The sequence below is a fragment of the Podarcis filfolensis genome (assembly GCF_964270895.1).
Source record: "Podarcis filfolensis genome assembly, chromosome: 10".
Lineage (NCBI taxonomy): Eukaryota > Metazoa > Chordata > Lepidosauria > Squamata > Lacertidae > Podarcis > Podarcis filfolensis.
In genome coordinates this window covers 19,455,005-19,481,502 of record NC_139612.1, presented here as the reverse complement: position 1 = coordinate 19,481,502, position 26,498 = coordinate 19,455,005, and the positions used below count along the sequence as shown (strand labels likewise).

The window sequence follows — 26,498 nt, the reverse complement described above, 5'->3', positions numbered from 1 at the left end:
AAAGAAAATGTACACTTAGTGTTGGTACAAGAGGTGAGGAGGCGAGGAAAGTAAGTATAAAAGGAGAATATCTGGGTGGCAAGAGCCAAGGTTGGGGCAAGTACTCTTTGGTGAGAGAACCTCAGCAGAGAGTTAAAAACAAAAAATATGCAGCAAAGTAAAGCATGGAAATATAGGCTGTTAGACCTTTAAAATATCCACTTGTGTGTTCCAAAACTTCCCCCTTTCTCTAGAATAAAGAAAGACTACACATTTTTTGATAGAAAAACATCTACCTGCATTTATAAGGTGTTCTTATATGTAAGATGATGATTAATAATAATAATTTATTATTTATACCCCGCCCACCTGGATGAGTTTCCCCAGCCACTCTGGGCTGCTCGCAATCGAGTGTTAAAAACAATACAGCATTAAATATTTAAAACTTCCCTAAACAGGGCTGCCTTCAGATGTCTTCTAAAAATAAGATAGTTGTTTATTTCCTTGACATCTGATGGGAGGGCGTTCCACAGGGCGGGAGCCACTCCCGAGAAGGCCCTCTGTCTAGTTCCCTGTAACATCACTTCTCGCAATGAGGGAACTGCCAGAAGGCCTTTGGTGCTGGATCTCAGTGTCCGGGCTGAACGATGGGGGTGGAGACGCTCCATTTTCCTGTACTAGCAGCTGTGGAGTATTAGAATTTCTACTTAATTTAAAGACATTTTGTGCATGCATGTATGGAATATTGATGAAAGTTATGCTGCTAGTAGTGACACCACATTCTGGAACCATGTATTTGTCTTAAAATGTGAAATTTCATTATGTAGCAAAAGGAAGCAGAGAAATTACATTAATTTCATGCTCTGTAGATACTAAGATAATGCTGATTACTTGCGCTGTCTGAGAAAGATGTTCAATAAGAATAACATCTCTGTCTGCTTTATCTCTTATTCTGTGGAACCATCATAACAAATGCTATGATGGAGAAAATGGAAATTTGTAGGTTAATGTGGAAATTGCACAACATGAAAAAACACATTCCAGTGCTATCTGCTTTTACAATTCTGACAAGCAGGGAATCAATTTGATTAACTGGCTTGGTTCTTTACCACTGTTGCTTGCTCAGTTGCCTCAAGCAATTTAATTAACAAATTTCCATTAGAGTATTGCAAAATCTCCATCCTTCCTGCAGTAAAACAGCCTTTTTCCTATTTTTTTAAACCTTGATGTGTTTTGAAGTTGACCTTTTTTACAAGTCTTTTCAGAGGAAATAACTCAATTAAAAATATTTTTGTTCAATTTATTTTTGCTACATTTGCAAGTATTTGGAACATGCATTGTTTATTGCAATATGATATTAAATGCATTATGTAACTGTACTAATGATTGAAGAACTCAACAATAGCCATTGGCATCAATTTGGAAAGGACTGGACAGGAAAGGAAAGGACTGACTAATATTAGACTTAACAGATTTGCAGATGGGTAGGCCGTGTAAAAATAACAATTCAAGTTAAGAGTTCATCGTAAGCACCCATACTTGCAAATTAGTTCCATTGAAACCATGAGGGCTTACTTACAAACAAATGTGTTTTAAGAGGGAGTTTACATTAGTACATCTGTCATAGAATTGAGTAATGTGAATTACTTAGCAATTTTAAAAGATTAAGCAAGGCAGAATGAAGCATATTTCTTTTTTTAGAAAGAAGGTAGGGTAAAAAAGTTCTCCAATTTTGGGGGGGAGAATTTTTTTAAAAATGTGTTACAAGAGAAGAGCAACAAAGCAAACAAATTATCAAATGCTATTGAAGTATGGAGGTATATCTCTCTGTCAGTGGTGATATGCTAATTTTTCAACAGGTTTAGTTTTCACTACAGAAGTTGCCATTTCAGGGGGCTCAACAATGATTGCGGAGGGGGAACACAAACTTACACTCTTTCCTGCCTCACCCACCTTGCTACCTGTTACCAGCCTGTGTTCCACCGTCAGCACCATTTTTTTTTATTTTTTAATGTGAGAGGGCATCATCGTATTACATTGCCATGTAACGTGATTGCATCATTGTCTGATTTATCATGATTGTGCCACAGTGAGTAAACCAAGCTTTCCAATTATCCTCATCCTGCAATGGAGAGAAAGCAAGCATCCCAGTGGTGAAGCAATGAGCAAACCACCCCTGTTGTGTCACACCATGCTGGTGCTTTTGTTACAGGCCAATGCTACATGGCAAGATTTTCTCTGTGATACTAACTTGACTAGCAGAGTGAGTGGAGATGTACATTCAGATTGCATTCTGATTTGCATCCCGCTGAATGTATGCAGATCGATGGCATCCCAATTCACATCTCCAGCGACATTTGACTTAGAAGTCATCCCAGAACTGGCCCGACTAAACATCTTCCAAGATCATAATTGCCCACTCACATCATAAAGAGCTCATAACCCACCTACTCTCAGCATCCAGAAACATCATAGCCAGACACTGGAGAGACCTGTCAGGAGTAAGCATGGACCAATGGTACCAAATTGTATGGGAAACAGTCTTACTAGAAGAGCTAACCAATAAACTGAAACTGACACAGGGACAAATAGAAGAGGACGCCTTCATCCCGGTATGGCTCCCCTTTATCACATACACAGCCCAACAAGACAATAAGAAGTATCCACCAAAAGCATACAGATCAATCTGTCTAACCTGATTTAAAAATACACCCACACCCCCATCACTACAGCCAACCAAAGACAACCAATCACAACCTAGGCCAACCCCAACCTCTCTCACCACCAAGGAAACACAACAAGCAAATAGTAAGAGAACCCATACAAGTAACGCTGACACAAAACCCCACACATACACTAAGTAGAAGAATAGAAACACCCCACCCAACTTCCCCCCACTCCCGTTCTTTTCTTCCTAACCTAACATTGTATATAACACTAATGTCTCACAAAAAATGAAACTGAATTGTAGAAAACACAACTTGAAAAAAGAGACAACGCACATGTTTTTGTACGCTAAGAAATCTTTAATAAAATCTTTAATAAAAATAAAAACAGCTGTAGGCCAAGGGCACTAGTGTATTTTCCACTTAATATTTATGCTTACAAACCAAAAATGTATTAAACAACAACAACTATGGACAATTGGGTCGAGGCAAAGGAAAGATGGACTAATTGCCTTGACAATGGTGATGCATCTCTCTTCCTCCTAAGACCTGCAAGCATTTTTATTTTTACATTCTTTCAAAAGGAGTGTGTGTTTAAAAAATTCTTGTGGAAATGTTCACAAAACATGTTCCTCTTTGGCTCAATAGCCAAAGGTTTATGTGTATAAATTTTGGATGATAGTTGTCAGGCTGATTTAAACAGAAGTATAGCAATGTAGAGGGTGGGGGGAATTAAAATGTCAGCAGACTTCTCTTGCGACTGCACTTCTGACTATTTATGTCAATCTGTTTTATAGTGAATTTCATGTTTTCAGAAGATGTGTGTCATTATGTGAACTCCCAGGGAGATCAGCAGCTATCATTTACTAGACATATGTCTAACCCGGCATACAAGCGTCATTATAACCTCCCTTGCCTCGTGTTCTGATTTATCGGAGAGAAAGAGAAGGAGTGCAAATCACCGCTAGAGACCTGTTCTACTTGGGCTAATAAAATCCCAGCTCACTTGCAATTGTTCCTAAAAATGTACAAGCGACTGTCTAATTCCCATCTCTAGCAGTGGGCCAGCCTCTGAAATCCCAGAAGTACATAATAGTAATATGAAATAACACAACAGAGTTTTCACACTGAGTAAAGTTAAAATTTACAAATAGAAATATGACTTTAATTCTTAAAGAAACTAGCGATCAATTAAGGCAAATGTTTTATTCTGAATTAGAGACTGCCACCGTCTATTCTCGGGAGTCTGAACATTTTCCTTTTTTAAAAAAGCATATTGCAAATATCAATACTTTACAAAACAATATACACTTAACATTACATTACATATATTACGTACAAAACATACAGCACCTATCTCACCTTCACCACCCCTTCTACCTACCTACCTACCAACCAAGACACAAACATACTGTGATTATTGACTTCCAACCAGTCTCATTGCGTAATTTTGTCACTTATTAAATCTATGCACATTTCATATTGCTTATTTTGTTCATCTTTTGTAATAATTACATCTTTTCTCTCGTCTGTCTTCTCTATTCATTAGATTTCTGTTCTCATCCTGAGGTAAGGTTCTTAACCCAAGGTACTACTTCCAGGTTAGCAGAGTCTGTAACCCGAAGTGTTTTTAACCTGAAGTGTTTGTAACCCAAAATACCACTGTATCTGATCGGGGGTGGACTTTGGTAAGACAGTGGTACCTCTAATTATGAACTTAATTCGTTCCGGAGGTCCGTTCTTAACTTGAAAATGTTTTTAACTAGAGGTGTGCTTTCACTAATGGGGCCTCTTGCTGCCGCTGCATGGCTGACACACAATTTCCATTCTCATCCTGGGGCAAAGTTCTCAACTCGAGGTAACTCTTCCAGGTTAGCAGCGTTTGTAACCTGAGGCGTTTAACTCAAGGTACCACTGTATGGCACTCTGAGTGAGGCCAAAATTTGGGGCTCCCAAATGGATGTTATCAATTACGGGTCTTTTCAATTTTACACCCCTTTGCCTTGGCACCCGGGGGGGGGGGGGAGATGCCAGCACCACCCTAAATCTGGCACTGATCTGATTTTATCTGATCGGCTTTCCATCAGGGAAATAATTGGTGGCTAGATGCACAGACTCTTAAGCAGTTGCAGAAGGTTAAAACAGTGGTTACATGCACATTTGTGTGCAGTATGTCATAATTGCATTGTATTTTTTTAATTGGAAAGCGCTTATCTTTTTTAATTAAAAATCCTTTCATATAAAACAAGATAGAGAGCTAATAGGTGTGTGGTGGCTGTCCAGTGTTTTTTTCCCTCACTCGGCGCCACATGAATGACTCTCTGCTGGCTGGGAAGAAATGCAATGTTCTCCTGGCTCTTAGGGTTAATTCCCATGAGTCTTACATGGCTGACTTGGAGAACAGGCAGGAAGGCATATAGATAAGACTTTCAGGGATGTGGAGAAGCTGCTCTACTATCATATGAAAAACTCCTCTGCTGTGATAGAAAATGAGGGTCTCGTGTTGGAAGAATATAACAGGCAAGAACATAAGAATGGCTTACTGGGTCATGTCAATAGCCCAAGAAGGAGCTGAGTACAACAGCACTCTCCCCACTTGTGATTCCCAACAACTGGAGTGGAAGTAGAATGCAGCCATCATGGCTAAGTAGCCATTGGCAACCCTATCCTCCACGAATTTGTCTAGATCTTCTTTTAAAGCATCCCAAATTGGTGCCCATCGCTATTTCTTGTGGGTGTGAATGAACTACATGCTGTGTGAACATGCATTTTCTTTTCTCTGCCCTGAACCTTCCTACATTCAGCTTCAATTGGTGTCCGTGAGTTCTAGAGCTATGAGAGAGGGAGAACAAAATGATCCCTTGGAGGGGACCTGTTTTGAGGGTGATTCAATAACTTTCACACCAAGGATATTCTTTTAGGGCTAAGGGCTTGAAAGTTTATCTTTGGTTTGAAAAGATGCCTGTTCTTTAAAGTTGTTGCAATGATGGGCATGAATTCTGGTTTGTGTTCTGGTGAATGGACCTGAGACAGGCACAGGCTCCCTCAGTTTGATGGTGTTTGAACCTTCCTTGTCCTACCTCCCTAGGCCCCAAGCATCTTACATCTTCACATCTCTCTGTGTCCCAGAACCCCTGGCAGGAAACTAAAGTGCTTCACATTTAATCGGGGAGCATCCATTTCTTTTCTTTTTTTATCTACCATCTGCCTGTTCCTAAATAAATTATTTTTATGATTATGTTGTAGACTAGCACATTCTCCAAATCTGAATCGGCCAGTTTTCAATTACAGAGCAATTGAAACTAAATGGTGAGTGCTAACAAAGTGGGTAGTAGACTTGGTGCTATAAAGGGTGTGTGTCTAAGGAATAGCTCAAATGATTTGGAAACCAGGTTAATCTCAGAATAAACTGAGCTTGAATCCTGGCGAAATGGATAAGTGGTTCTGGAGGCACAGGTAGCCTCAGTGACTGGAAGTGCCTTTTCCCAGATACAACTGGTGTAAAAGTGATGCAATGGTCATTCCTGGATGGGGAGAGCATGCCCACAGAGGTTCAGGCATTGGTGTCTTCAAGATTGGATTGCTGCAATGCATCCCCTTATGCTTGATTTGGAAGCAGCAGTTAGTGCAAAACGCTGCAGCCTGGTTTCTGACAGGAGTCACACGCTGTCAGCATATAACACATCTGCATAGATTTCTGGACTTAGATTGCCCATTTGCTACCTGGGCAGGTTCAAGATGTTACAGTTAGTATTAAAAAAAACACCCTCAATGTATTGGGACCAGTTTACCTGCAGGATTTTCGTAGCCCATATGCACCCCCTCAACCACTTCAACCTATGGAAGTGACACAATTACAGGTGCCACATATAACGTGGTCCACGCTTCTAGGAAATCAATCTTTTAGTGTGGGAGCAACTACACTTTGGTTCTCCCCTGCCTACTGACATCGGGCAGGTGCCTTCATTGTATTCTTTTTGATGCCTGCTTAAAACATTTTTGCTTATTCAAGCCTATCCAGGCATGTAGAAGTTACAGCAGTAACTTCGGAAGTTTAAAAAGAAATTCAAAGTTAGAAAGCTATAACTACTGTTGCTTTTACTCTGCTTGAATGTTTCAAAGTGTCTGTTTTTATTGATTCTTTTATAATTTTGAAGCTGTTCAGAGGTTTTCTTACAACCATATTAGATAAATAAGGTTTTGGGTTGTGTGCATTGAGCAAGTGAAGTACTTTTCATTATCCCAACCCATGAGTATAGCCAAGTGAGCTTTGTAAATTCACAACTTAGATTCAGGGCAGTGGAGCCAAAAAAAAGGTTGTGAAGAGGAGTTGGATACTCCTTATTTGTTTAAACCAACCAACATTTTAATTATTCAATTTATCATTCAAATTTGCATTTTAGACATAACATGTTGCTATGATTTGTATGCTGCATTAATAGCAATAAAAATACTTAGATCAGTCTATTTCTGTTTAATGCATATGATTTCAATAGTTTTAGCTATTCATTATGGTTGTGCAAATGATGGAGGAAAATACTATACTTTGTTTATCTAGATGCTCAGTTCTGCCAACTGCTGTGACAGCCAGAAGTAGGGATTTATTTAATTTTTTAAAAGTTTTTCAACTGCTGTTCATGCTTCCTGGCATATGCACCACTTGATTAATTCATCATAGCTGGAAGTCTTAGCTCTTTCATGAGTAGTACCTTTTGAAACACTTTTCTTTCATCCTTCCTGGAATTTGGTGACAGTATGCAAAGATCAGCAGTTCTGTCGTATGCTGCAAGGCAACAGAAAGATCGTGCTTTTCCATTAGTCACCAAGAGAAAGGTCTTACCCTCTTTGAAATCTGAATAATCTGAAACTGTGCTAGCTTCTCTGTTAGATACAAAATTGCATATTGATGTGCCTGGCCACCTTTTCATCCTTTCTGTTCATAGTTTAGTTGGGTTTTTTTTTTTTTTTTGGTTTTTTTTGCAAATGAATTGCTTCTTGTCTCTTTTTCCAGCTGAATCAATGCAGCTCTCCATGTGTTGCCTTTCAGTTAGGTCTACTATTTTCTGTGCATGTACATGAGCAAATGATTTGGAGTGCTCTGACATCTTCTTTTGGAGTGGTTTAAACTGCGCTTTCCTTGAAGTTCCATTGTACGCAACAGAACTTGAACACCATTAAACTGAAACATTGTGTTTTCAGTGTTCCTAAATGCTTTCCTTTGGAGCCTCCAAAACAACTTCTTGGTTTTCTTCCTGAGCACCTTCTTCAGACTGACCTTAGGAGCCAATCCTCAGCAGCTGACTTACCTCCTTTCACTCTGAATAGCTCAAATCAGCACAAAGGATGAGAAGACTCCTTTCTCAATAGCTAAAAAGCTGCCCTTTTGTGCTGATTGGGCTCCTCTAGGATGCAGGAGACAGGCACCTTGGAGAAATAGTAGCAGGCATTTTAACCTCCTATAACCCCAGACCACTACACCTCTGGGGCAGGCAAGGCAGTCTCCTATCACAAGCACACACCCCAAACCTCTGTTGTCTTAATTCCAGGTAACACTAATTCTTCCCTGTGCCTCTTTTCCTGGAACTATGAGGCATGGAACAATTGCCACAGAAAAGAGGAGTGAACATTACATTTTGCTGGAAAGGTCTGGGGCCCTGCCTTGTAGCCAACAGCAATCTGAAGACAAAATGGTGAAGAGAAAAATTAGTGCCTAAATGAATGATGCAACAAGACTTTTTAAAGTGTTGGTCCTTGCTGGGAGGGTGATCAGTTCAGGCAGTGAAATGAGCAAACTTAGCTCAGAATGGTCCCTGGCACAATCTTAGTTGCCAGTGATGTAGAGCATAAAGTGGGGTTGATGTTTGACATAGAAGTTTAGCATGTTGGCAACAAGTAGCTGTTTTCAGTCTTTCTATAACTTATTAACACGTCTCAATGACATTTTTAATGACCCTTTTAACATTGTTTCCCTTCCAAATACTAACCAGGTCTGACCCTACTTAGCTTCTGAAATCAGATGAGGTTGAGCATGTTCAGGGTAGTATGGCCATAGACCCCTTTTAACATGGTTGAAATAAACTTAATTGCTTATTTAATCAATATATATTTATTGCACAGTAAAAAGCGCTATTTTAGAAATTCAAATCTACAGTGTAGTCAACTCACTTCGAAAAAACATTAAAACAGCAAGCAATAACTATCACCTCTCCAATCTAATAGCTCATTATTCAGAACTTATGGTTGAATCTTAGCCATGACCAATGTTATATTTATGTCACTTTTCAAAAGAGCAGCATGAATTTTTCTGACCAATTGACTGTTCACAATGATCTGGAATCTAATTAGTGACAGCTGGATTTATTTCTCAGTTGAGGTTAAAGGTAAGAGATACTGAAATGCTATATCAATTTTAAAAAATCTGTTTTAAATTTAAAGATGGAATATGGCTACTGATATAATAGTTTTGAACTGCAGTGGTACTTCAGTGCACTTATAACCTAAGGACGCAATCTGGAATGTAATAAATCATAGTTTAAGCCCATAAAAATGAATGGTATTTGGCAAGTTGGATTTTTTTATTTATTTCCCAAGTAGAAACTGTTTCTTGTGTTAATTTGTTCCATAGTTATTTGACTTCATTTTTTTTTTCCATTTTTGTTTTAATAGTCACAACTTTGCTGGGGTTTTGGGTCAGTTACCCACAGTCTGGATAGCAGCATTCCCTCCCCCACCATCCTGTTCCTTGTCCCTCACTCTCAGATCACTGAGGGTCCTTTACCTTCAAAGTGCTTCTAAATATTTATTGAAAGCTGCAAGGTAATTTCGGCAAAGTACGGTATCTATTGAAATGCATATAGGAAATAAAGTACGGCACACTATCAAGAGCTGTTTCCATAACAGTAGTTCCCGAAACCCTGCTGAAATAAGACAGTCCTTACCTGTGAGCAGAAGGACAGCAAGGAGGAAGCCAGAGAAGCCTCTCTAGAAAAGGAGTTCCAATGCCTGAAAGCAGCCACCAAGAAGGCCCTTTCCTGCGTCCCCACCAAACATGCATGTCACGGTCTGGTTCATAGGCGATCAAAGTCCCGGCAGGGGACATCAGGACTGGGGGCAAGATGGCGGGGTGGGAGCAGGAACGGGGGTCCAGAAACCAGGAGTCAGGAAGCCAAGAGTCCGAGGGTCAGAGAGCCGGGAGTCAAGAAGCCAAGGGTGAGGAAGCAAGGAGTCACAAAATCAGGGGTCCCAGGATCAAGAAGCAAGGAGTCAGGAAGCCGAGGTTCAAGGATGAGGAAGCAAGAAGCCCAAGGCAGGAAGCGTGTTGCTGTGGCAAAGAGCTGAAGGGAAATGCTGACCTTATATCCCTTCCCAGCTCTTGCCACCAGGCGCTGTGAGTTACCAGTCGGCCTATTGAGTTACTTGTGAGTTACCAATCTGTGAGGCTGCTCCTTGCTTCTTCAGAACAAAGTCCTATTGGTCACAGGGCCTGGCTCCTGCACGCACCCCTGACAATGCATGTGAAGGTGGTAGGACTGAGAGAAGGGCCTCCCCCAAAGATCTCAGAGTCTTGGCAGGTTTTCATGGGAGTATATGGTCCTTCCAATAGCCTGGGACTAAGCCAAATAGATTCACAACCAGCGTTTTGTATTGTGCCCAGAAACAGACTGGTATCCAGAGAAGTTGTTGTAACAAGGGAGTTGTGTGCTCTATGCAACCAGTGTTGGCCAGCAGATTTTCAAAGGGATGTCATGGAGGAATAAGCACAGCTAGTGAACTAGCTTTAACTATACAAATATGCTCTTGGCCACTGCAGAAACCCGGGTATCTAGGTTCAGGGCAGAATCCTGGAGCACACCGAAACTGTAAACCTCTGGCTTTTCACAGGGAGTGTAACTCCACCCAGCACAAGCTGGATCCCTGTTCTGCCTTTCAACTGACCTGTAGCACTTTGGTTTTGTCTGGATTGAGTTTCAGTTTGTTCACACTCATCCAAATGACAGGCACTCGTTTAGAACTGAGACAGCTTTCTTGGATTTAGCTGGAAAGGAGAAATATTGTGTCTGCAAGGAAAAGCTGTGGCTTGTTGGAGGGTGAATGATAACCAGCTACAATAGGAATGGTACTTACTAGAACAGGCATGGCCTAACTTGGCCCTCCAGATGTTTTGGGACTACAACTCCCATCATCCCTAGCTAACAGGAGCAGTTGTCAGGGATGATGGGAATTGTAGACCCCAAACATCTGGAGGGCAAAGTTTGGCCGTGCCTGGACCAGAAGGACAGCTGGGGGCACTTGTATGAATCATTCAAACCAGATATTGGTAACAGTACAGAAAGGCTCCTGCCTTATTAAGAGGCAAATATCTGCAACATCAGAGTCTATTTCAGCAATATAGAGATAATTGGTTCTAATGAAAGTGTAAATTTTAGGCAATCAACCCATGTGAGATTGACCATTCCCTTCCATAAAGTGCAATTTTTCATTTCACAAAAGAGAAGGAATGTGTTTACTTAAATTGGTTGCTGACAGATTACCATTTCCACATGGAGAAGACGTGTGAGCAGTTATTTGCAGGAGTTGTGGATATTTTCTTGAAGCTATTATAAACATTCGGACTGATACATTTATCCAAATAACAGCTCTTATCCCTGCATCAATGCTATTACCATGGATGCAGTGACTACAGAAAGTCATGTTAAGCCATGTTACTCCACAGCAAACATTCCTTCCCCACCCCCCTTTTCATTTTTTGCCATTTAAGACATTTGAAAAAGACACACAGTGCAACACCATATGCAACCTTCACAAAACTCTTGCCATTTTTGTGTTTTTATATTGTAAAACTCCCTGCAGTCCTCGGATGAAGGGCAGAATGATGATGATGGTGTTCGGAGATGTTTCAAAATTAAAATATTCCTCTTGGAAACCTGGGTCCCAAGCCCTGTACTCTCAGCAAGTAAATCCGAAAGAAATCCCACAGAACTGCTAATTAGCTGTTACCATTCCAGATGTTCATTTGCATGCTTGTCTTGAACCACAAGTCAACCTGCAGAATTAAAGGCTGAAGCAAGGAGTTCAAGAATGCTAGGCTAGAAGCTCTTCGTGTTAGCTTCACACATGAAGCACGTTCTTGATGCGGTAGAGCATTCATATGTGCTATTCTACCACAGATGCTTTGAGATGATGCAGCCTTGTAAGGCTCTTACACACTGAATAGGGGACAAAATTAGTCTATAATGTAAATAGGTTTTCCTGAATGGGCATTGATGCACAATGTATTGTAAACAGTGATTTGTTGTTGCTTTCATATAAAACCAAGTGCTTTCATACAAGTTTATTTAGATTGCTTACCTGTATTGTTTTGATGTTTAGGAGCATTAAATCAAACAAACTGGGGGAAGAAACATCCAGCTTGCAATGGTGCCAAGCAATCACCTATTAATATTGATGAGGATCTTACTCGAGTAAATGTGAATCTTAAGGAGCTGAAATTCCAAGGCTGGGAAAAAGAATCAGCAGAAGAAACTTTAATCTACAATACAGGCAAAACAGGTACAAATTTCACATCTCCTTTTTTTGATTTATTTAATGTTTTGATTCAACCTTTTGCACTTAAGTATTTTAAAACCTCTTGTTTCGTTTTCTTTCTTTTAATCATCTTCAAGTTTGGGTTTTTGCAATTACGAGGAAGACAGCTGGCAGTAAGATTCAAGCATCAAGTCAAGAGGACTCAAAGGGAAATTATATGCATTGACAAAAATAGCCCTCGAAATAGCATAATTACTGTAATCCATTAATGCGTGCTTACTGAAAATAAAGATTTAAGTATTTTCCACATAATAATTATTGACTGTTAATACCTACACTTGACACGCTGCTATGCTAATGTTTTCACAACTACACAGCTAGTGTTTTCAAAGAGCAATTTATAAAGGCTATTATGTTTGAGCAATCATTTTATAAGAACCCCTCACTTATGTGTAGGACTGGAATTTCAAAGAGAAGCCATTACTAATTGAGCAGCTGCTGCCAGCTACAAAGGTTTACACATAGGTTTACTATGGAAAAGCACTAGTGAACCACCTGAATTGAGATCTGGAGGAGGCTGTCTACTGCAGCTTGCTGTCTGTCTGAATGTGCAGTGTATCATTCTTCTAGATTTTCCAGGAGAGTTGCGATATCTTGCACAGTCTTGGATATAAATAAATTGCCCTGCAAGCTACGTAAAGGGGGCTTTGAACTGTTTCTCAGGCAGCAATTTCCATGCTGCATTACTTGATAACACATCACATTGGAAACTGAAAGGTATTTCCAAAACAATTTGTAGAATGCCATTGGGGTTCTGTTGATCAAAGGACAAAAATGGAAAGTCCTGCTGGGCATGCTTAAGCTATTGGGTGCACCAAAAAATATCTCTTGATCCCAGACACAGAATTCCTTACATTTATGGTAATAATGCTTTTAATAGTTAAATTTGGGTAGATTGACTCAATGTATTTAAGGCACATCCACCACACATTTAAAGCACATGACTTTCCCCAAAGCTTCCTGCAGTTTGTTAAGGGTGACTGGAAAGTCTAGCTCTGTGAGTTCCTCATATTCTTTGGGGGAAGTCATGTGCTTTGGATGTGCTTTGAATGTATAGTCGTACCTTGGATCTCAAATGCCTTGGTTCCTGAACAAATCGGCTCCCAAACTATTGAAACCCGGAAGTGAGTGTTTTCAAATGGTTTTCAAGCGTTCTTTTGGAACCCGAATATCCGACGCAGGTTCCGTGGGTTCCGAATAGCTGCAGGAGCTTCCTACAGCCAATCAGAAGCTGCATTTTGGTTTCCAAATGTTTTGGAAGTCGAACGGACTTCCGGAATGGATTCCGTTTGACTTAGAGGTACGACTCTATGTTGGTGATCTGTCCTCATTTTACAATACTAAACTGTTTTCTCTTCCATCCTACAAGAATACTATGTGAAACTATATAACTATGAAACAGTGGCATTTGGATTGTTTTTCCTCTTAGAGGGATTTCCAAACAACTTTTGAAAGAAACAATAAATTTGTGCTGTTGCTCATATGAAGCTGGCTTATATTTGCTGGTGGGTGAAATATTCTTGAGATCTCCTTTAGTTTTCCATTTGAGAGCTCAAAATAGTTAGAAAGAACCAGCAAAAGAACCAGAACCAGTAAAGCAAAGGATTGCACTCATGTAGATACCAGCGTTCCTGTTTCAGTGCACAGGGAAAGTCTGTACGTGGTGCATGATCACACAGGCATTTCTTTGGTGATGGAAAGGATGAAAGTAAAATTATTGCTCTACCTTGAGCTTTATCTTAAGACTCTTGGTCCATCATCAAGCTGTTAGCACTAGAATTCTGTAATTACAGCAAGGAATTTTCTCATTCTGCCTCCTGGAGATGCTAGAATATCCACAGTCCACAATCAAATCAACATTTATTGGGTTTGATCAAGTCAAGCAAGGTGGTCCTAAAAATGTCAGCTTATAATTAAATCATATTGAATTCAGTGGAGCTTACTTCCAAGTAAAGTGGGGTTTGCAGCCTAAGTTAGTTGAACTTAGCTCTCATTGCATCCATGGAATATATTGAAAATGACTTTAAGCGCAATCCAAACCTTGGCTACTGTCTGGCAGGAACTGAGAGAGCAGCAGGACTACCACAACGTTCCCACCACACGTCTACTGGGGCAGAAAGTTGGGAAGCAGGAAATAGCTTCACTGGCTTGGAGCTGGTGCAGCTATTGCACTTGGAATTGACCTGAAGTTGTCACATGATGGTAGTGAGGCTGGCTCAGGATCCAACAGATCACAAGCCAGCTCAAACCCTCCCTGCCCTGTAATGTTCTGTTTCAGGGCTCTCTTTTATCTGCCACCACCAGGCATCCTGTGGATTGCAAGAGAACGTTCCATGATGATGGAATGACATCATCAGGAATTCTCAGGCAGAGTCTAGTTCAGGGGAAGGACAATAATGCTCAGTCCAGCCTGGTGCAATGGGAGGTTGGATTGTTTCCTTAGTTCCTGCTGAAGTCAATGGGGCTTAAGTTGCATTAACTTAGGAACCAACTCACAGCATTGAGCTTTCATTTATACCCAGGGCTGGCCCAAGACATTTTAGCACCTAAGGCAAAGCACAAATTGGCACAACCTGCTCCCTGCCAGGGAAAAAAGTGTGAGTAAGCATCTACATTAGGAACAAGGATGGAATAAAGATCTACATCAGGATCTGCCGTCCTATGAATCCTGCTGCCTGAAGCAGTCACCTCACCTTGCTTCATGGTTGGGCTGGCCCTGTTTATACCAGGCTTCACCAACCTGGTGTCCTCCAGGTGTTTTGAACTACAAGTCCCAACAGTCCCAGACAGCACATGCTGATGAAAGTTGTAGTCCCAAACATCTGAAGTGCACCAAGTTGGTGCAGGCTGGTTATATGAAAACTTCAACATGTTGGGGTATTATTATTGTTGTTCTTGTTGTTGTTGTTGTTATTCTAACACTGATATGTTTGAATTGAAAAGCTGTTGCGTTTTCCTCTTTAACGTGCCTAATAACAACTCCTTTTCTCTTTTTAGTGGAAATTAATCTGGCAAATGATTACTATGTAATTGGAGGAGGCCTAGAAGCTGTATTTAAAGCAAGCAAAATAATGTTTCACTGGGGAAAATGCAATATATCTCATGATGGATCTGAACATAGCATAGATGGACAAAAGTATCCTCTTGAGGTAATGAACGCATTGAAATTTTGTACAGTAAGCCATTAGAAATACCAGGATATTTGTGGCACTTTCATGTGTACAGAAGGCATTAAAATGTGCAATAGCCACATATAGGGCTGGCTATTAAACATGCAGCAGTGATCATTGAAGTTCTTTGTGCGCATGTATTAATTTATCTAAACAATTTATATACCGCTTAACTACAATTGTCTACAAGTTGTGTACAGGAAATACAATATAGAAAAGGTAAAAATCAGCTAATACTACAAAAACAACAACAACAGACTTCTATTTAAATGCCTGCTGGAATTTTTTTTTAAAAAAGTATTCAGTAGGCACTTGAAGTTCAGTACAGAGAGAGCCTGTCTGACCTGAAGAGGGTGGGAGTTCCATAAAATTGTCATCTGTTACTTGCTTTCTCCTTTGCCATACTGAAAGATCATTTCCCATGGTGGTTTATGCTTTCAGAATTCACAATATCTGTTGTAAGGGCCCACCCTAACCCCACCATAAACCTGGCTGGGGGGGCCTTAGGAAGTGGTGTGCCAGCACTGCTCTGCCAGCAGAGATAGAGATGCACCAGCAGGGTGACTCTTTAGTTGCCGGACGTCCTACAACACTGTGGAATTTATCCCTCTTGTAGATGTTTTGGAAGTGGAGCAGGAATCTCCTCAAAGCCTGTCTTGGTCTTCTAAAATATGTCGTATATTCAATGTAGCCAATACATTGGTGTAAGGATAGTGCACGCTAGCTTTCGTTTCAGTCAAGGAGGAAGCATTTTGCTTCCACAAAGGTTTACATAAATTGCTTCCTCCCTTGAATGGACAGTCCTCCCTTGAGGACAGGAAAAAGCTTTGTCTCTTCACTTAATGAGGAAGAAGAAAAGTTAATCACCTATAACTTTGATCCCCTAGCAGTAGTGTATTTCTGAAGCTAGTCTTCATGACTACTTATCTTTCCTTGCCCTGTTTTTTCTTTCCTATAGTATTCCATTTCTCCCCCAGAGTATTTGTAATTGGCAGCTCTTTTAATGTTATGCCATAGAGTGTAAGCCTAAATCCTTTCCTGAACAGTAACAGGTTTGCTGGCTGCATAGTTGATATGGCAAAGGCAGAAAGCAGACAGTTTCTACCAGAAGTGTTTCAGGTGGCCTTTAAATTATTTAGGGGTCAATTAAAACTTGACATGTACTTCGGTTTCCCCCCAACTGGAATGTGGGTTTCCCCCCAACCCACATTTAAATTGCCAGGTTTATATGCAATAAATATGGAAACAGGCATGTGATCCTTGCCCATTCACTGTTTCCACTGTTTCAGTGTTTAATGAAGGGACATGAGGTCCACAAATCTGTTTTTGCCATCAGCATTGCCCATCTCCTAATGGTGCATTTGAAATTATGCTCCACTTGAAGCACCTCCAGATCCCAGCACAATTGTAGCCATGACCCCAGCTGTCTTCTCCTTAGCTGGGAAATGAGATGGGAGACCTTTGGAAAGCAATGCAACTGGCAACTTGATTTGTGAACCACTGTAGGCAAACTCAGCCACACCGACATGCATTTGCTGTTTCATAATTAAGAATGCTTTATGAGTATTTTTCCATTTTAACTTGCATGCATTTTGTGCTTGAGTTTAATGTGTATACTGGCAGCGGCAGAGGAAGCCGCTCGGGCACCTGGGGTGGTGAGCCCAGGGGCAGGGCGAGCTGCCCATTGGGATGTGGCACACCACGGGGCCTTCGGAGTCTGCCTGCCTCCTCCCACTCAGCCACCCTACAGCTGGGGGGGAGGCAGCAGACGGACTGTTTGGGCAGCACAGAGCCTGCGTACACCCAAGCCACCGTGTCGAGACACATGGCTCAGGCATGCTGCAAGACCCGTGGTGAGTGCTGCCTGGCATTTTGTCAGACACACCCCAGTGGTGACACCTGGGGCGGCCCGCACCTACCGCAGCCCCCTTCCTCTGCCCCTGTGTACTGGTACAATCTAGTTCAGATGAGGCCTTGAGTCAGCTCATGTTTACTTGCCACATCAGGTCTACTTCTGCTTGCCTCCTCTGTTACCTGAGACAGACCCCATTGACTTCCCATTCTGTTTTGCAGAGTTTGATAATATTTTATTAGGTGTAAGATAGGTTTCCAAGCAGTGTTTAGATATCTTTGAACAGGGCTGAGTTTCAAAAGCTTTTATCTGAAGTTAATACACATATCTGATATTACTGATGTTTGAGAGGGAGAAAACACCTAAATTGTTATTCTTCTTCTTTTTACAGATGCAAATATACTGTTATGATTCAAATCAGTTTGTGGATTTAGATAAGGCAATTGAAGGAAATGGGAAATTAAGAGCTTTATCTATTTTATTTGAGGTAATCATCATTTTGCATATTGTTCATCTTAACTCAGAAATGTAATCATTTCCATCTTAAAGGTAAGCATTGTACTTTGTGTGTGTCTTATTGCTAATTAATTTTCCATGAGGAAAAGCAAGCCTTATCCACTGAAATATTTTAGCATTCGGGGTTTTTTGTGTGTGCACATATGCATCAATACTAATATAAATATACTACGTTATAATTCAAGATATAACAAATTAATAAAAGTGTAGACTTGACTTAAGAATAAATCATGCAATATTTCTTCAACAGGTTGGTCTGGAAGATAATATGGATTACAATTCAATTATCGATGGAGTGGCCAGTGTTAGTCGCTTTGGTGAGTTAGTGGTGTAACATGAGAAACCATATGCACAATTATTCATTTGAATACACTGACAGTGCAATCCTATTCATGTCTACTCTCAGGAGTAAGGTCCATTGAATTAATGTTAAGTGGGTATAGGATTCCCCTAGAAGTGATGTGAATTTATGAAGTCTTGATATACCACATTTGAAACTGAATCGATATTCGTATTGATTCTTATAGCCTTTCATAAATATACCTGTAAGGGCCGGGAAGGGGCATTGGGAGCTGATTTACCAGGCATCAGTGCAGAGCCCTCTCTGCTGCCACCATCTGAATTGAACAGTCTCATTCACTTCAGCTGAGGAAGTGAATTTGTCTGCACACGCATTCCATTGCATTTCCAGATGTGCTTCTGAACTTGAAGTAAATGGAGATGCCCACATACTTATGAGATCCAAATCTTTTAATAGCTGGGTGCTATGTGTACTGTGTTTAAATTAATGATAAGGCAGCCGTTAATTTTATTGTTTTAGGAATTCTGAACTAAGCCCTTTTTAAGGGAAGTTTATAAATTTTGGACTGTTCTACTACAGTGTAATGGGACGCGGGTGGTGCTGTGGGTTAAACCACAGAGCCTAGGACTTGCCGATCAAAAGGTCGGCGGTTCGAATCCCCACAACGGGGTGAGCTCCCATTGCTCGGTCCCTGCTCCTGCCAACCTAGCAGTTTGAAAGCATGTCAAAGTGCAAGTAGATAAATAGGTACTGCTTCAGCGGGAAGGTAAATGGCGTTTCCGTGTGCTGCTCTGGTTTGCCAGAAGCAGCTTAGTCATGACCCAGAAGCTGTACGCTGGCTCCCTCGGCCAATAAAGCGAGATGAGCGCCGCAACCCCAGAGTCGGCCACAACTGGACTTAATGGTCAGGGGTCCCTTAACGTTTACTACAGTGTATTCCTATAGTCAGCATCCAAAGAGGTGAGTGAGCCTTTCCTGCATTGGCTCCAATGCTTTGGGACACCCAAGAGGCATCAACAGTAACAGGTTTTCATTCCTTTTTTGTTTTTGTTTTGGCATTTCCTGACCATTAGGTGTTAAGACTGCACTGCTCTGTATTTTAATTCGGGGTTTTTATTGTGATAATTCTATGATTCTATCAGTATGCATTTTGTTTTATTTGTATTTTGGCTTTGTGGCATTATGTTTTCTTATTTTGTGAAACACTTAGTCTTTTATATATTAAGCAGTCTGTAAATTAACCAAATCAATCAAAATATAACTATTGTGTACTCTTGTTCAGTTAGAAAACAAAGATTCAAGCACTTTGCCCTCCTTTTATGGACTGGAAACAAAAGTGGCTCAGAGCTGTGTAAGACTGATTTCTTTGTGCCACTGATACATTCAGTTTCACAGTCCAGAAAGTGAAACCGGATGCTGTTTTTCTGAGCTGTAAACTTCTTTTAATAAATACGAGTCATTTTGTCAGTCTTGCGATGGTGGCAAACTGGACAAACTCTGGAGAGGATTTCTATCAATCTTTTGTGAAGTGAACATTATCTATCAGAACACACATTTTAGTTTGATACATGTATGGAAGTGTCTAACAGGATGACAAAACACTGCAACTTAGTGGAAGCATTTTTGCTCAGCTCTGCTGACAGAGTTCAGTGCCATTATATAAGAACAAAGAAGGTACTATTAAAATCTTACATCAGGAAAGTTCCTGTGATTCCCGTGTTTGGGAAAGATCCAAGCAGCCAATAACAAAATATTAATACATTTCACAAAGAGATTCATTCAAGAAGATTATAATAATAAGAATATTAAAATCATGTCTTTGGCAAAGTGAATTGTTGGGAAGGGGTGTAGTCAGATTTCTTGTTCTTAAAGAAGGAATTCTCTTTAATTCCCATTCCCTGCGGAATTGCAGCAGGGCAGCAGTTACCACCAAACAAAGCTGTGATAAAGGGGGCAGCTGCCTGCTCCTTCCATCTAACTTCAGTGCAATGGGAGAGGCTGTTTCCTGCCAGGTAAATGTTCAGGGGGCTCCAGGAGCCAATCGGATGCAAGCAGAGGGGTGCAACCTCAGAGCGGACCTGAGTGAAGACTTCATCCCTCTGTTCTTCTCCCTACCTATATGAACCAGGCACACTGAGAAAGAAGCACCTCAATCTCCACTGGACCTGGTAATACACAAGCTATGGAGATAATCTGTCCCCGTGTTCAGGGCCAGGGACAAGTTTTCCTTGAAGACTAATTGGGCCTACCTGACAGCAATCTTCCCAACTTTTGGGCAAATAAGGCACTGGGTTGAATCCTTAGTCCAGGCAGGCAGGGGGTTCCCCCACTGCTGTCCCACTATAATGGGGTATCCCATTTAAAGGAACCGTGGCACCTCCTGCCAGTGATCAGAGAGAGTTGCTCGGATGTTGTGCATGCCATATGGTGATGCCTGGCAATGGTCAACCTCTGCTGTCCATCAGCCAGCGGGGAGGCTGGTTGATTTTCGGATACACACCCAATGTCTATGCCAAAACCTCCTCATATCTATAATCAATGAAAGTTGTGGCCTTATTTGATTCCAGTATTGGACACCCCTTCCCCATGGCTCCACTATGCAGAGGCCCACAAATGAATTCTCTCTGTGCATCCAGGAGCCTCCAGTTCGAACTACCAATAAAGGCAGCCTAGCTGAGGAATACCCTTTAAGCCAGGCTTCCTCAAGCCCGGCCCTCCAAATGTTTTTGGCCTACAACTCCCATGATCCCGAGCTAGCAGGCTCAGTGGTCAGGGATGATGGGAATTGTAGCCTCAAAACATCTGGAGGGCCGAGTTTGAGGAAGCCTGCTTTTAAGCCCTAGTCCTGCCCTGGCTAATATCCTAAGAAAGAAAGACTCTCTGCAGCTGCTGCTGCATACTTTTCTTGCAGCAGTGCTTCCTAGCATTTCCTGGGAAGAGATGAGACTGCTCTGCCATCTTTTTTCCTTGGTCTCTGCCATCAGCTGGTTGTTTTTTTTATTGCCGTAGGGGTGAAAGTTATTGTGCATAACTTTATACTCACTTGACATTGACTTAATTTGATGAAGCTGTCACAACTGTAAGTTCTTATGATAATATTTAAAGTATGGAGCTTACGAAAGCAATCTTAAGATATCAGAAAGACAGCTGTGATGGATGGAAGAAGGAAGGTAGCTATTATTCGAAGCCTCTGAATTTAAAACTAAATACTGCAGGCGGCACAGATTTGGGTTTAATGTTCAGAAGAACATTCCAGCTACAAAACCAGCTGAACAAAGTTGTGACATTTCCACTACATGCCTTAGAACTGATGTTAGTAAATTACTTGGGTTGCTGGTCATTGTTGTTGACATCCTTCAATGTCTCGAGAGACAATGCCGTGCGCCTCCGTGGGTGAAGTCAAATTGCTACGTTAACAGCACCAAAGTGGCACAAACTAGGGCACAAACCTGGGCAATTTGTATGGAGGTCCTGAGCTGCTCATTCAACAAGACCCCCTCCCCACTCGGCCTTGGTAATGTGGCCCAAAGAAAGCAGAGCAATACATCTGGCACCAGCTTGGCTGCAGGAGTGGCTGGAAGCAGTGGCATAGCGTGGGGGGTGCAGGGGGGCCGGCCGCACCGGGCGCAACATCTGGGGGTTGGGGTTAGGGTTAGGGGGCGCAAATCCACGGGTTAGGGGGCGCAAATCCACGGGTTAGGGGGCACAAATTGCTTGCCTTGCCCTGGGTGCTGACAACCCACACTACGCCACTGGCTGGAAGGAGGCACACAAGGCATCATTCAAACGTCTTAGGGACTCCATTTTGGATTTGTGTATTGTATACTCAGCCTTTTCTTCTCCCAAAGATATCCTGCGGGGCAGCGGAGCTTTAGGATCAGAGTCTTCCTTTTCCTAGATGGGCTGCTGGCCACTGTGTAAAATATAAGAACTGACAGCAGAACCCAGGGACTGGGAACAGTATCTAAAGGGCATTTTTCACACATGTATAATTACTGTCGTGCTTGGCTATGAATACAAAGCAGGCAGCCAAAAATGCAAGAAAGGTTAAACAAAGAGAACTCAAAGTGAAAGGACTCTAGTCAACCTTTCAGTTTTCAAAACAGGCAAGGATCAGGGCAGCAGGTTGTGAGGCACCTTTCTACCCAGTCAAAATATGTAGTGCAACCCTCCCCCCCATCCCCCAAATAATTTACTGAATTGTGTTTATATATAAATAACGTTTAGTTTTTGTTTTCCTGCAACCCTCACAGTAACTAAGCTCACAGTGGGATGATTCCTTTGTTACTGTTTAAGAAATATTGTTTGGGCTCTGCTTTTATTTTATGCATCCTGGATTTATGCATATCATCACTGTTTACTTGCAAATTATATTTTGCAGGGAAGAAAACTGAATTGGAGCCTTTCATCTTGTTGAACCTATTGCCAAATGCAACAGACAAATATTACACGTATAATGGATCTTTGTCGACTCCGCCCTGCTCAGAGACAGTTGAATGGATTATATTCAAAGATACTGTTAACATTTCAGAAAACCAGGTAACTTACATAATACATGTCAAAGAAATAATTATTTTAATCGCACACACAAAAATATACACAACATTTTCATTGTACTGGTGGCATTGAGTACTGAAGTATGCGTACACACATGTCCCACTTTATGAACATTCACAAAGCAAAATTTCACTTATCCGAACACAAAGAATTAGTACACAAACCTCATTATACGCTAAACTAAAACACAAAGGAGGGGGAAAGAACTATGAGAATGTAAATGCTTCCTTTTCAATATATGTTGCATGAGAGTTATGACCCAATCACAACAATGAGCACAATGCAAATACTGATTTTTCCATCACCCTAAAAGTGCCTTTCGTTAGTATAGTTTATGCAGAGCTGTTTCGAAAGAAAACTCCCTGTGTGACTGCATTTATTGCATTTTTGCAGCTGTCAGTATTTTGCGATGTCCTTACCATGCAACAATCTGGTTACGTGATGCTGATGGACTACCTGCAAAACAATTTTAGAGAGCAACAGCATAAATTTTCCGGCCAGGTGTTTTCCTCATATACTGGAGAGGAAGTAATTCATGAAGCAGGTATGTCTTGCTAACATGCTTACTTAACGGATATGACCATAATCTTAACCACAACAAATTGCTTCTATAAGAAATATATGGGCTCTGATTCAAATCCACACATGGACAAAACAGTCAGGAAATCAGTCATCATGCCAATTAGCTGTTTGGCAGGGGGGAAAGAGTTGTGTGTGCTTTAAATTAAATCCAGACCCACCTGAACAGCTGTTCTTTGTGATTGTTTGCTTTCAGAGTGGGACGGTATACATGCGGTCCTGGCAGCTATATTGGCTGTGGAGGGCAGGGCCTGTATGCACAGTGACAATTTTTATGCATTTTTTCAGTACGCGCATATTCCCTCCAGTTGGATTTGGTATCAAGCAACAATTGGGATTTTTTTTACTTATTTTTTTAAAAGCCTTACTTTAAAAATTCAGTACAACAATGAAATGGTCATATAGCTTCAGAGACGACAGCGTGTAATAAAAACTGTACAAGTTGCCAGTTGTGTTCTTTGCCCTCAGAAAAGCACCTCTCCTGTTAAATCAAAGAAGATTTTACTGTTCATCGCTAATGTGCATTGAATGGCATATGTATTTCCATTTCTGTTTTTTCCATTGATCAGTAATAAACCTGCAGGCTTTTGCAGGTTTTGGTATATGCGAAGTCTTGTTTCTTATCTGTCATGCCTATATTTTTTCCTAACTGTATTTTTTTTTAAAAATGTTTTATTGTGGTTGTGGTTTTAATTTATGTAACCTGTCGAGTGGGGCATAAGCCTCAGAATGGCAGGGTAAAAAACCAGCTTATAAATCATCACTGGTGAGCCCTTGTGATTCCCTTTCCCATTTCAGAAACTTAGCTAAATGAGTCCGCCCGAAAGTCACAAAATGGCATCTCTTCTCTTTAATAGTTTAATCAGTTTAACAATAAGCTGGTGTTTTCAATGAGATAAATTACCAAGAATAAAGTGAGCAGTAGTGGTTATAAGTAGCTAGGATAAGGATGAGGTTGTACATAAAATAAAAATGTGTTAAGTTCTTTGAGTTCTGCATATTATAGCTCCATATAGAATTAGTGGGCATTGAAAAACACTGCTTTTATTTGTTAAATGAGTACTTAAATTTTAATTATTATTTATTTTGCACCAGAACACCAGTTGTGTCTGTTCCTTTTGTGCTGTAGGTCCTGATACTATGCTTTTTTTCTTTTCTTTTTTGACCTTGTTCTAACTGCTAGAACAGAGGCTGCAGCTGTTTCACTTCCCTCCTTAGTTTTGTCCCATGACTGAACATCCATTGGGGGGTTGCTGTTATCCCCTATTTTGTTCGTTGCCTTTTATCTCCAGCAGCTGTTTGGATTATTCTCCTTGGCCAGGTGGCATGCATTAAGCTAGAAAATAGGAAGATGACTGAGATGCATAAGAATCTTGAGGAACTGAGGAGGCATATCCATCTGGTTTAAGTCTAAGTACATACAAAGTTCCATCTCATCACAACTTGCCTTTTCACAGTAACCTCCTTGGAAAGATTCTCATGGGACCAAGCACTCACATACATCAGGCTCATGAGTCCAAACAAAAATGAATTTCGTTTTATTGGCACCCCTTCTGCATGCAGGAGTTCCAGTGTTTACATGGAGTGGAAACAGAGCTCCATACAAGCCATTTTTCACTTGTCAAACAGGCTATATGTGCTTCATACTTTTCATTCCCAGCCTTCTTTAAAAAGAGAAATCTTTGCGCCTCCATGTGTGGCAAGATTCATGCAGTTTTGGTGCCATTGCTTGTGCATCTGTCTTCAGCAGAGCATCTCTGAATTGCTTCAGACATTTCAAAGAACCATAGGTATAGAGAGCATGAGTCACCCTCAGTTTGTTGTTTGTTTTGAGCTTCATTTTATCTACAATTTTTATTTTGCACTGCTTAAGTAGCTCTTTAATTGGCTTATAAATCTTACGAATAGAAATATAGCAACATACAATGCTCTTCATTGATCACGCATATGTGCAGACTTCTCTCTGTATTCCCAAGAAGCTTGCATGGAGCTCCATGTGCAGATTGATAGTATAGGGCTCAAAATCCAATATGCAATCCTAAACACACTTGTTAGGGAATAATCTCTGTTGTCCTCTTGTGAGATTTACATCTGAGAACGCATGCCTAAAATTGCATTCACAGCCAATCCTGACTTTTGAGATTCGCCAACTATGTGAGAGCCAGTGTGGTGTAGTGGTTAAGAGCAGTGGACTCGTAATCTGGTGAACCGGGTTCGCATCTCCGCTCCTCCACATGCAGCTGCTGGGTGACCTTGAGCTAGTCACACTTCTCTGAAGTCTCTCAGCCCCACTCACCTCACAGAGTGTTTGTTGTGGAAGAGGAAGGGAAAGGAGATTGTTAGCCACTTTGAGACTCCTTTGGGTAGTGATAAAGTGGGATATCAAATCCAAACTCTTCTTTTATGTGTTGATCCATAATTTAAAATCTCCCCATAATTCATTTCTATGGGAAAGAGAGAGATGATAATTAAATATTAGAGTTTGGTGCCATGGGCATAGCCAGGATTTATTTTTTGGGAAGAGGGCTGGTTTTGTGTTGGGGGGCCACAACTGAGATATCTGCAATGCAATTGGTCAGCCCGAATCAGCATAATAGTGGTGAGCTCCCTTTGCTTTGTCCCAGTTTCTGCCAACCTAGCAGTTCAAAAGCACACCAGTGCAAGTAGATAAATAGGTACTGCTGCGGCGGGAAGGTCAACGGAGTTTTCGTGCACTCTGGTTTCCGTCACGGTATTCCATTGTGCCAGAAGTAGTTTAGTCATGCTGGCCACATGACCCAGAAAGCTGTCTGTGGACAAACGGTCGCTTCCTCAGCCTGAAAGCGAGATGAGCGCTGCAACCCCATAGTCACCTTTGACTGGACTTAACCATCCAGGGGTCCTTTAGCTTTTTGTATCATACAGGTTTAATACTGGAAATGAATATTGAGCCTTGAGTGCCCTCTTGTGTTCAAGAGCCAAATTCTTAGATGATTTTATACACACACACACACATATATATATATACATATACATATACATATACATATACAAACATCTTCCATTAATTGAAATCATTTTAATGAAAACTGACCATTCTAGTGGCTTATTAGGTGATGGATTTAATTACTGTCAGCCTTAAGGCCAGTGCCTATATCTGTGTGGCTGCATTTTAGCCACTTTAAATCCAGCCACACAGAAGTTGTTCCAAATGGCAGTGCACTAATACCTCCACAGACCTGTCTTTCTGCTTTGAAGTGATGAAAGCAATACACTCTGCAATGTAATCAATTAGATACCAACAGTTTCAACAT

General features: G+C 41.0%; 1 protein-coding gene across 6 annotated transcripts in view; it reads left to right on the top strand.

The window, feature by feature from the left end:
- PTPRZ1 (protein tyrosine phosphatase receptor type Z1) overlaps nucleotides 1-26,498 on the top strand; it is a 105,753-nt gene that overhangs the window by 33,997 nt on the left and 45,258 nt on the right. For all 6 annotated transcript variants that reach the window (XM_083574272.1, XM_083574270.1, XM_083574271.1 and 3 more), the window contains exons 3-8: nucleotides 12,015-12,194; nucleotides 15,228-15,379; nucleotides 17,644-17,739; nucleotides 18,019-18,085; nucleotides 22,451-22,608; nucleotides 23,020-23,170. In XM_083574272.1, coding sequence (XP_083430398.1) covers nucleotides 12,015-12,194; nucleotides 15,228-15,379; nucleotides 17,644-17,739; nucleotides 18,019-18,085; nucleotides 22,451-22,608; nucleotides 23,020-23,170 — 804 coding nt within the window. The remainder of the gene's footprint in view (nucleotides 1-12,014; nucleotides 12,195-15,227; nucleotides 15,380-17,643; nucleotides 17,740-18,018; nucleotides 18,086-22,450; nucleotides 22,609-23,019; nucleotides 23,171-26,498) is intronic.